At 40.0% G+C, this 12,448-nt stretch overlaps 1 protein-coding gene and 2 pseudogenes across 4 annotated transcripts in view; 1 reads left to right on the forward strand and 2 right to left on the reverse strand.

Annotated features, from left to right (window-relative positions):
* Positions 1 to 286: 286 nt before the first annotated feature.
* Positions 287 to 405, reverse strand: LOC134896248 (5S ribosomal RNA; annotated as a pseudogene).
* Positions 406 to 5,735: 5,330 nt separating this feature from the next.
* Positions 5,736 to 5,854, forward strand: LOC134896249 (5S ribosomal RNA; annotated as a pseudogene).
* A 5,567-nt stretch (positions 5,855 to 11,421) lies between these two features.
* Positions 11,422 to 12,448, reverse strand: part of SLC4A1 (solute carrier family 4 member 1 (Diego blood group)) — a 92,392-nt gene continuing 91,365 nt past the window's right edge. Inside the window, exon 23 of one of the 4 annotated variants that reach the window (XM_063959940.1) lies at positions 11,422 to 12,208. In XM_063959940.1, the coding sequence (XP_063816010.1) occupies positions 12,128 to 12,208 (81 nt within the window). In that variant the 3' untranslated portion in view covers positions 11,422 to 12,127. The remainder of the gene's footprint in view (positions 12,209 to 12,448) is intronic. The other 3 variants (XM_063959939.1, XM_063959942.1, XM_063959941.1) reach the window with 3 other exon arrangements.

Here is a 12,448-nt window from a genome sequence, read left to right on the forward strand (position 1 = left end):
AGAGTAACTTGAAATTATTGGTATATATATATGAGTGATGATGTAACAATGAAGTATTTAAAACGTAACTTTTAATAGTATGTCTATATAAGAAATGGGGTACACAAATTAAAATTGCAAAAAAATTGCATAAATAATAAATGAATGGCTCTAAACTTTATGAGCCACACTTAAAACTGAGTCTGCGAACATATTGATGGATTACTACTGTGGTAATTCGGTGTCTGGCAAGCATAAGCCCATCCTCCCGTGGAGTCAGCACAAGCCCCAATTAGGTACCATCAGTAACCTACAACACCTGGTATTCCTAAATGGTCTCCCACTAAAGTACTGACCAGGCCCAACACTGTATTGCCTCCAAGATCAGACGGGGTTGGGCATATCCAGTGTGGTATGGTAGTAGGTTACGTATGGAAAAGAGCAGCGAGTGCAGCTGTTATGTAACAGAATGAGAGATGTTTGTTATTGTGCCAGTTTTATAGAATGCATGTGTCTAACCCGTTGAGGATATTTAGTTGACCATCATTGCACCGATTGGCAGCCCAAACACATGGGTATGCGGAGGTTAAATCATATGGTCAACAGGGGTTAGTGACATCAAGCCTCTGTTTTTCCTGTGCATAGCGTGAGGCCGAACGAGGAAAATAGCCTATTATGATTTAAGGCATATATAACAAACAAACACAAAATCTGAAAAGAGGATATCTGTTATTGCAGACTGGATATATCTGTCAGAAAGACATTAATTGAATAATACTTTTTGATACATCGACATTAATAAAGATATTATCTGTGCTAGATGTCAAATGTGATGTTAGTTTGTATCAAAGGAAAAAACATGAAAAAGCTAGCAACAATAACAGGAAAATGAATAATTGAGTGTGTTTTTATAACATCCAATGTCCCAGATACAATTATAACCACCTTTAAAGTATATATCAAGAAAAAAAGGGGAATTTTTATGGACACAGAATACTTGCTGCAATAGTAAACAGTCAAATACTGTCAGCCAGTGCATTAGATACAATTATTGCCATGAACTCTGCATAGGTTGATACAAAGAGGCCTATAACATCCAATGTCCCAGATACAATTATAACCACCTTCTAAGTATATATGAAGAAAAAAAGGGAAATTATAGGGACAAAGAATCCTTGCTGCAATAATAAACAGTCAAAATACTGGCAGCCAGTGTATTAGATACAATTGTTGCCATAAACTCTGTATAAGCTGATACAAAGAGGCCAGGCAAATTTAAGAGAAAAACACACAACATACAATGCTGTAACTTGAGGTGCCCTGCGGTGTACTATATGTATGTTCTCAATTTATACAATTAAACATAACAAAGAGCCTGGATAATTTTATACCAGAGTTGCGGCTGATTACCACGGGTAAAGATGCAGCAGATCATATAAAACACCTATAGTGAATGGTGCTTATATACTTGCTGCTCACAACCAGCATCATAAATAGCCCAATTCGGCGTTGGCTTTAACATTAGAGGTGAGGACAAACTGGACAGGGAAGGGGGGAGGGATACTTATTCTACTGTGCGCCTCCCCGTCCCGTCAGGTGCCGCTAAATCGCTTGAGTCCGTGCGGTATGCAGGCTGGGTGTCTCGTCCGGTCTCCTCTACTCTGACGCTGGTCTGAGCCTGGTCACGTGAGAGCGCTCTCCGTGACCCTAATCACGTACCCAACGTACGTTTCGCAGCAGGCTTGTTCACGGGTAGCGTGAGCATTGTGGCGCCGTGGGTTAGAATATATTAGGGGATTCCACCAATCACGGCTCTTACAATGAAATTGACACAGCAGAAAAATATAATTAATGATGCTGTGCCTAACGCCGGAGAGACATGAGCTCCATATAAAACAAATCTACTAAGATTAATTAGCTGAAACCGACATCTTAAAGTAATATGCATAACAAAAATTGTGTCACTATTGCATTTGCAACGAGCAGAAATGTGAGAATAATAAAAAGAGATCGAACAGATTCATGGAAGGAATTTGTTATGTAAATTGAAGATTTCCCTGGATGTAGAAGCACTATATACTTCAATTGACCACAGTAAGGGGTTAGACGCTGTCAAATACTTCATGCACACAGAAGGTATGGAACATTTTCATTTATTTCTTGCTGATCTCCTCCGGTTCATATTGAATCATAATCTTTTCACATTCAACAATAGACTTTACCTGCAAACTAGGGGCACAGCTATGGGGGCAGCGTGTGCTCCTACCTATGCCAACATCTTCCTAGGATGGTGGGAAAGGGAATTCGTTTTCAGCGATTGTAATGATACCTTCACGGCCAACATCATCATGTGGGTCAGGTATATTGATGATATCCTGATGATCTGGGAAGGGGATATACAGACGCTGCTGCTATTTATTGAGCACCTGAACAATAACGATCTGAATATTCTGCTAACCCACCAGATAAGCCAGGAGGAACTTCCATTTCTAGATGTTCTCATTTACAAAGATGAAAATGATATGATTTCAACTAAATTATATAGGAAAGAGACATCATCTAACACTCTGCTACACCAAACCAGTTCCCATTTCCCCCCAACTATAGATAATGTACCAAAGGGAGAATTCTTACGTCTAAGAAGGAACTGTTCCAATGATCTGGATTTCGTGGCACAAAGTAAAGACCTCTCAAACCGACTACGCGAGAGAGGGTATAGTAATACATCCATCAAGAAAGCCAGTAGGAGTGTCCAGACCATCAACAACTGATCTTCAACAAAAAACAGAAGCAACAAGATATTAAGACTATTAGATTTGTTGGGGGCTTCTGTAAGGAATGGTACCAGGCTAAGCAAGCCATTCAGAAACATTGGGTGATCCTACATTTGGACCCCATTCTATCTGAAAAATTAGGACCACAAGTCTCCATGAGTTGGAGGAGATCTAGAAATGTTAAAGACAGACTGGTCACCAGCCATTTTCAGCAATTCCAAGCAAAGTCACAGACCACAATTGGCACATATCCATGTGGGCATTGCAAAGCATGCCAGTACATTCACAAGACTGACAATATCCAAGACCGATACGGTAACAGTATAAAATGTAGACATTTCGTTAACTGTTCCACAGAAGGTGTGATTTACTGCATCACTTGCAGTTGCCATAAAAGATACGTAGGAATGACAACCAGACCCCTGAAGCAAAGGATATTGGAGCATATAGGCTCCATTCGAAACGCAACCAAAGACCTTGAGAAAATGAAGCAGATCACCTCTGTGGCACGACATTTTCTGTACCATTATGCCGGTCGATGGGATGAACTGAAAGTATGCGGTCTGGAGAAAGTGAAACTGGGCATACGTGGAGGTGACTGGACCAACACACTTCTACGCAAGGAATGCGAATGGACTTTTAAATTAGACTCCTTGCACCCACAGGGACTAAATTAAACGATTAATTTTGGAGCATTCCTCCCAACCTAATTATGCATATATCTTCAGACTTCTACTAAACTCATTCATTTTCCTTCCCCCTTCCCCTGGTCATATACTCTTATATCACTTCACCTCAATTAAGTATAACCATCATATATATTTTTTAATTTCTATAATGGTCCTTTGTTTGCACGGTTTTCACTTCACAATTTTTGGTTGGTTCACCCTGTTTCACAGTTGTATCAATTAATTTTTTCTGGACTCATTTTACTTCCATCTCCTCACCTGATACCACAAAAAAAAATTATTTCTTTTGCATTACTTCTTATAATCACATTTACATCATTACATCATCCATGCCAACACTTTTTTGCACATACTCACTGATCCCCCATAACTTCATTCCCCCCCCCCCTCTTTTTGTTAGGTCAGGCATTTATTCATTAATTTATTTACACTCCTCAATATCACGGGCTACTATTATAAAAATAAGAAAATACTTCTTTTTTGCATATAATCCGGATATCCTAATTACCGGCATTTTTCTGTATTATTATTCTCTCTTGTCTTGATAATTTATAAATTATACATCTTTAATTGATAATTATGCGATCAAGTTTACAATTTAGGCAGTATGTAGTTCATGTCTGGTGTATTATGAAATTCATATATATATACAATTAGCTTATCTTCAATTTACATAACAAATTCCTTCCATGAATCTGTTCTATCTCTTTTTATTATTCTCACATTTCTGCTCGTTGCAAATGCAATAGTGACACAATTTTTGTTATGCATATTACTTTAAGATGTCAGTTTCAGCTAATTAATCATAGTAGATTTGTTTTATATGGAGCTCATGTCTCTCCGGCGTTAGGCACAGCATCATTAATTATATTATTCTGCTGTGTCAATATAATTGTAAGAGCCGTGATTGGTGGAATCCCCTAATATATTCTAATCCACGGCACCACAATGCTCACGCTACCCGTGAACAAGCCTGCTGCGAAACGTTTGTTGGGTACGTGATTAGGGTCACGGAGAGCGCTCTCACGTGACCAGGCTCAGACCAGCGGCTGAGGAGAGGAGACCGGACGAGACGCCCAACCTGCATACCGCACGGACTCAATCGGTTTAGCAGCACCTGACGGGACGGGGAGGCGCACAGTAGAATAAGTATCCCTCCCCCCTTCCCTGTCCAGTTTGTCCTCACCTCTAATGTTAAAGCCAACGCCGAATTGGGCTATTTATGATGCTGGTTGTGAGCAGCAAGTATATAAGCACCATTCACTATAGGTGTTTTATATGATCTGCTGCATCTTTACCCGTGGTAATCAGCCGCAACTCTGGTATAAAATTATCCAGGCTCTTTGTTATGTTTAATTGTATAAATTGAGAACATACATATAGTACACCGCAGGGCACCTCAAGTTGCAGCATTGTATGTTGTGTGTTTCTCTCTTAAATTTGCCTGGCCTCTTTGTATCAGTTTATACAGAGTTTATGGCAACAATTGTATCTAATACACTGGCTGCCAGTATTTTGACTGTTTATTATTGCAGCAAGGATTCTTTGTCCCTATAATTTCCCTTTTTTTCTTCATATATACTTAGAAGGTGGTTATAATTGTATCTGGGACATTGGATGTTATAGGCCTCTTTGTATCAACCTATGCAGAGTTCATGGCAATAATTGTATCTAAAGCACTGGCTGCCAGTATTTGACTGTTTACTATTGCAGCAAGTATTCTGTGTCCCTAAAATTCCCCCCCTTTTTTTCTTGATATATACTTTAAAGGTGGTTATAATTGTATCTGGGACATTGGATGTTATAAAAACACACTCAATTATTCATTTTCCTGTTATTGTTGCTAGCTTTTTCATGTTTTTTCCTTTGATACAAACTAACATCACATTTGACATCTAGCACAGATAATATCTTTATTAATGTCGATGTATCAAAAAGTATTATTCAATTAATGTCTTTCTGACAGATATATCCAGTCTGCAATAACAGATATCCTCTTTTCAGATTTTGTGTTTGTTTGTTTGTTATATATGCCTTAAATCATAATAGGCTATTTTCCTCGTTCGGCCTCACGCTATGCACAGGAAAAACAGAGGCTTGTTGTCACTAACCCCTGTTGACCATATGATTTAACCTCCGCATACCCATGTGTTTGGGCTGCCAATCGGTGCAATGATGGTCAACTAAATATCCTCAACGGGTTAGACACATGCATTCTATAAAACTGGCACAATAACAAACATCTCTCATTCTGTTACATAACAGCTGCACTCGCTGCTCTTTTCCATACGTAACCTACTACCATACCACACTGGATATGCCCAACCCCGTCTGATCTTGGAGGCAATACAGTGTTGGGCCTGGTCAGTACTTTAGTGGGAGACCATTTAGGAATACCAGGTGTTGTAGGTTACTGATGGTACCTAATTGGGGCTTGTGCTGACTCCACGGGAGGATGGGCTTATACTTGCCAGACACCGAATTACCACAGTAGTAATCCATCAATATGTTCGCAGACTCAGTTTTAAGTGTGGCTCATAAAGTTTAGAGCCATTAATTTATTATTTATGCAATTTTTTTGCAATTTTAATTTGTGTACCCCATTTCTTATATAGACATACTATTAAAAGTTACGTTTTAAATACTTCATTGTTACATCATCACTCATATATATACCAATAATTTCAAGTTACTCTCCAGGAGTGAGTGCTCCCAACCAAGGTCACTTTTTTCTAGCTTTCTCTTTCTATTTTCAAATACGTTTGGACCTTTGGGAGCACCGCTGACAATCACCATTTTGTTTACCCATAGATATTAAACTCACGGTAGAAGGTGATAAATTTTAGACTACTGTCTAAACCGTCGGCTTTTCTCGGAGACAACATTTTATTTATTATTATTTTTGATAATCCATTTAACCCTGTGCGGTATTCCCAACCCAACCCTTTTCATGCTAAATAAACTTGAAAGCCTGGGGGTGGATTATAAATCAGTTAAATGGATAAGAACCTGGTTGCAGGATAGGAAACAGACAGTCGTAGTTAATGGAGTGCAATCTATGGAGGGAAATGTTACCAGTGGAGTACCCCAGGGATCTGTACTTGGTCCAGTTCTCTTTAATATCTTTGTTGGTGACATTGCAGATGGTATTGAAGGGAAGATATGACTTTTTGCAGATGATACAAAGATATGCAACAGGGTAGACACACCGGGAGGGGTCAAACAAATGATTAATGACCTAGGTAGGCTTGAGAAATGGTCAAGAACGTGGCAACTACAGTTTAATGCTAAAAAATGCAAAATCATGCACTTGGGTGTCAAAAACCCAAAGGCTAAGTATAGTATCAAGGGTACTATAATGGAAACTACTGAGGAGGAAAGAGATTTAGGAGTAATTATTTCAAGTGACTTGAAGGCAGGAAAGCAATGCAACAAAGCAATGAGAAAGGCAAGTCAGATGCTTGGTTGCATAGGGAGAGGAATCAGTAGCAGGAAAAAAGAAGTGATAATGCCACTGTATAGGTCATTGGTACGGCCCCATCTGGAATACTGTGTCCAGTTCTAGAGACCCTATCTCCAGAAGATATAAATACATTAGAGAGTGTACAAAGAAGGGCAACTAAAATGGTGCATGGCCTACATCACAAAACTTACCCGGAAAGGCTAAAAGATCTTAACATGTATAGTTTGGAGCAGAGAAGGGAAAGGGGGGACATGATAGAAACTTTCAAATATATCAAGTGTCTTAACAAAGTTCAGGAGGAAAACATTCTTCAAAGGAAAAGAAGTATTAGAACTCGAGGGCATACATTGAGACTGGAGGGGGGAGGTTCAGGGGAAATTTAAGGAAAAATTACTTCACAGAAAGGGTAGTGGATAAGTGGAATAGCCTCCCATCAGAGGTGGTAGAGGCTAAGACTGTAGAGCAATTTAAACATGCTTGGGACAGGCATATGAATATCCTTACAAAGAATTAAGGTTAAAAAAGGGTTGAGATTGTCTAAAGGATAAAATAAAAAAGGGGCAGGCTAGATGGGCCAAGTGGTTCTTATCTGCCGTCAAATTCTATGTTTCTATGTCCCCCACCTCTTGTACTATCCCAGGCCCCAGTGTGTACAGTATGTAGCCATGTCCCCCACCTCTTGTACTATCCCAGGCCCCAGTGTGTACAGTATGTAGCCATGTCCCCCACCTCTTGTACTATCCCAGGCCCCAGTGTGTACAGTATGTAGCCATGTTCCCCCATCCCCACAAGCTAAAGTGTCCCCCCTCTTGTACTGTCCCAGGCCCCAGTATGTACAGTATGTAGCCATGTCCCCCCCCCCCATCTCCACAAGCTAAAGTGTCCCACCCTCTTGTACTGTCCCAGGCCTGCGTTCCTGGCAAACTTTTTTTTTAAAATCAGACTGCAGATAATCATCAGTTTCATAAGAGCTGGCAGGCACTAGGACCTACCATAGTTCTAATAACCATGCGGACATTCACTAAGTTGGGGTGCAGGGGCAGCCTGCAACTAACTTGGTGCAGATGATGCTGGGCGCCCGTTCCCAAGTCCTGGCTCTTTCAGTGACGTCCTGCTCCCATCTCCTTTACTGACCTCCACAGTGGTCTCAACCAGCTATAAGGAAAGACATCATCTCCACTGTGGAGCTGTGGTGGCAGACACACCAGGGTGAGTGCTGCATATGGGTTGATAGGGAGGGAGAGGGAGGCAGTGACAGGGCACTGCCCCCACAAGAGTGTGGTGGTGTTTGTCTAATGCACATGGGGCATTACTAACTTACTACTGTGTGGGCAATATGTGTATGGGCAATACTACTACTGTGTGGGCAATATGTGTATGGGGCACTACTACTACTACTGTGTGGGCAATATGTGTTTGGGCACTACTACTGCTACTGTGTTGGCAATTTGTGTACAGGCACTACTACTACTACTGTGTGGCACTATGTACAAGGCACTACTACTACTGTGTGGGCAATATGCATATGGGGCACTACTTCTACTACTGTGTGGGCAAAATGTGTACGGGCACTACTACTAATGTGTGGGTACTATGTGTATGGGGCACTACTACTACTATTGTGTGGGCAATATGTGTACAGTCACTACTACGACTGTGTGGGCACTATGTATGGGTACTAATACTATTGTGTGGGCAATGTGTGTACGGACACTACTATGACTGTGTGGACACTGTGTATGGGTACTACTACTACTGTGTGGTCTATATGTGTAAGGGCACTACTACTGTGTGGGCACGATGTGTATGGGTACTACTACTACTGTGTGGGCAATATGTATGTGTCCAGGGCACTATGGTGTGGCGTTATGTGAATATGGAGCATTATGGTGTGGTGTAATGGGAATAAGGAGCATTATGGTGTGGTGTAATGGAAATAAGGAGCATTATGGTGTGGTGTAATGGGAATAAGGAGCATTATGGTGTGGTGCAATGGGAATAAGGAGCATTATGGTGTGGTGCAATGGGAATAAGGAGCATTATGGTGTGGTGCAATGAGAATAAGGATCATTATAGCGTGGTGTAATGGGAATATGGAGCATTATGGCGTGGTGTAATGGGAATAAGAAGCATTATGGTTTGGTGTACTGTGAACAAGGAGCAATGCGGGGTGGTGTACTGTGAACAAGGAGCAATGCGGGGTGGTGTAATATGAATAAGAAACAATACAGGGTGGTGTAATGTGTGACATAATGGGGAGGGGTACTGGGTCAGAGGTGGAACTAGCATCAGTGCTAGTGGGCACCAGCCAAAATCTTGCCTAGGGTCATGTATGCACAATGCTCCTGCGGGTGGCTACATTCACTGCACGGAGCGAAGGATGTAATGTGTGGTCTTTCACTTGACCACACATCGCTACTCCGCTACTTATGTACAGGAGGAGCGGAGAAGCGATGTGCAGTCAGATGAAAGACCGCACATTACATCCTCCACTCTGTGCAGTGAATGTAGTCGCCAGCAGGAGCATTGTGCATAATGCTTAGCTACTCCTACTCCCTGGTGGTCCCGAACTCCCGGCCGGTGGCCAGCCTCACCTATAAAGCGACGTACTGCTGCTATGTGCTGGTCCTATGCTCCTCCCCTGCCAACCGCAGCTCCTCCATCCCTGGAACTCCCGGGCTCTTTTCTATTGTGCCTCCTTCTTCTCCTAACCAGGTACCACCTCCCTTTCCCCTGTGGCTCCGCCCCCAGGTCTGAGGACTCCTCAGTCCTCACAAGGCACTGAAGGCAGGCACCACTGTTCTGCGCATAGGATATCTGCTTTCTGGTGGTGCTGTCATTGGTTTCAGCAAGAGCACCATAGCAACACCACAGGTATGTTGAAAGGTGTGTGTGTGGGGGGGGGGGGGGGGGGGGAGTTAAAGGATATATCATATAATTAATAAAGATAAGGTTACTAAATATAAGGGGGTTATTAATATTATTATTATTATTATATGTGGGTAGTCATTATAGGGGTGAAAGTGTTAAGATGAAAAACTATTGCTTTTATTGGAGTTAAAGAAGAATAAATACTTATTTTGATTGTAATGAGGGAGGTAATGAAGGGGTTAATATAGTAATTCAATTAATTGATTAGTGAGGGCTAATGTTGGTAATGAGATGGGATGTAGTTAATATCCCGGCTGTCGGGATCCGGAGTCGGGAATGCCGACAGCGCTCGCCGAGGCTATTCCCACTCGTGATATCATTACCATCCCATAAGGATATACGGATGTAGCCACGCACATCGTTGCCGTATGTGCTGCACTGTGACTGTGGGGTCTATTTACTAAGCCTTGAATGGAAATAAAGTCAACGGAGATAAAGTACCAGCCAATCAGCCCTTAACTGCCATGCCACAGGCTGTGTTTGAAAAATGACAGTTAGGAACTGATTGACTGGTACTTTCTCTCTATCCAAGGCTTAGTAAATAGACCCCTAAGTGCAGTCGGCGATCACATTTACATCATTAACAATGAGGCATTCACTATGAGGGGGTGAAATTTAGCGATTCAGCAATTAAGGGGCGCCAAAATGAGAGTATATCTTGCCCCCCCTAACCTAAAAACGTTCTGATGCCCCTGTATCAAATTATATCCCCACTATACAGTCCAAACATATCCTCACATATTTTCCTTCACTTTCCCTTCCTCTTGACCCTGGTTCATCATTGCTGTGATGTGATATCATGCAGCCACCGAGAACCTTTGCAGTCTGGTGGACAACTATGCAGTAGATAGCATATATCCTTGTGTAACAACGCCTATTTACCTATAGATTGTAAGCTTGCGAGCAGGACCTTCCTTCCTCTATGACTGTTTGTTATTACCCAGTTTTATTTATCATTGTATCCAGTTGTAAAGCGCAACGGAATTTGCTGCGCTATATAAGAAACTGTTAATAAATAAAAAATTCCTTCCACCCTTCATTTGGTTGCATCATTTTGTTACAGTTGTCCTATGTATTGATATACAATTGTATTCTTAAACCCTGTATGGTGCAGTGGACACCTTGTGGTTACATATAAATAGAAGATAATGATACAAAGTTCCCTCATAGTGAAAACATAACTCTCCCCTTTAACTGACTACAGCCACTGTATAATGTTTTCTGCAGTCAAAAAATGTGACATTGCATTTGTAATAAGATTTAAATCAAATGATTGCAACGCAAATAAATTTAAATGCTTCTTTAAGACTGTATTACATTTTAAAAATAAAATGGAACCTGCACATTTTAAAAGGTCTTTTATTCTTTGTATAAAATACTCTGTATTCAGATATTAAAATATCCAGTTCAGCAAAGCATCACAGTGCCAATAAAACATTTTTTTTATAACAATAAACAAAATAATAAAAAATTCATACAATTTATTCATACTAAGTATTCCTTAAAAATATTTGATGTTTCGATATTTTAAACTTTATGTATGCAGAGATATATATATATATATATATATAATTCAATATTTATTATCTTTTCAGACTGTTGTAAAATATATTATTTATTTCTATCTAAATATTTTCAGAATATGCATATTTACAGACTTAGTTTTTTTTTAAGCAAAACACATTAGCATTAAAATAAAATAAATTCTGCAGAAATGACAGGTACAGGTTTTAAGCTAAAAGGTTTACTTACTGGAGCATTTAAGTGACTAGAAAGTCTTCATGATAGGTATACTAAAAAAATAAAATAAAAAAATAGGCAAGTTTTTCTTTTGTGTAAAAATACATGGATTTTTCTTCTTTTTTTCTGTATCATATTGCTAAAATTGTAAGGTAGCACACACAGTTAGTAAAAAAAAAAATCTTTAAAAGAAATTAGAGTTCAGAAAGGTCATAGTTTGCATAGGTAGGGAAAACCCATTGCAGTTAAACAATATGGGAGAGATGTATCAAAACTTGGAGTGAGATAAAGTGGAGAGAGATAAAGTACCAATCAGCTCCTAATCTACATTTTACAGGCTGTGTTTGAAAAATTACAGGAGCTGATTGGTTGGAATTTTATTTCTATTCCCTTTCTCTCTCTCTCTTCGGCTTCATCTCCCCATATGTGCATTTTAGGATAATTTAGATTATACAGACTTCAAGTGGACTTTTAGTATGTTGCTTTGGAGGTTTTTTTTTTGTTGAGGTTTTTAAACACTATTTTTTGGTGGCAGCATTATGTTTGGCAGTTTAAACAGGCATTGAGACTTCATTGTAGACATCTTGACCTTCTTCTTCTTCAAAGTTCACAATAGCATTATCTCCATCTAACTGAAATATAGTGAATATGCACATAGAGAACTGTATTACAGAGTAAGGCAATGTGTAACTCATTTCAACACAGGATACTAACCTTCCTATCTCTACAAATTCCATGTATAAATGAACATCTGACATTTTTAACAAATAGTCATCGAGCATACTTTCTCACAAAAGGTCCCATATACTGTAGCTGTTCCCTTTGTTTTCTGGAACACATTTTGTTTATTTCAATTAACATGCCTTGCTTGT

Source organism: Pseudophryne corroboree, chromosome 3, assembly GCF_028390025.1.
Source record: "Pseudophryne corroboree isolate aPseCor3 chromosome 3, aPseCor3.hap2, whole genome shotgun sequence".
In the NCBI taxonomy this organism is placed as follows: Eukaryota; Metazoa; Chordata; class Amphibia; order Anura; family Myobatrachidae; genus Pseudophryne; species Pseudophryne corroboree.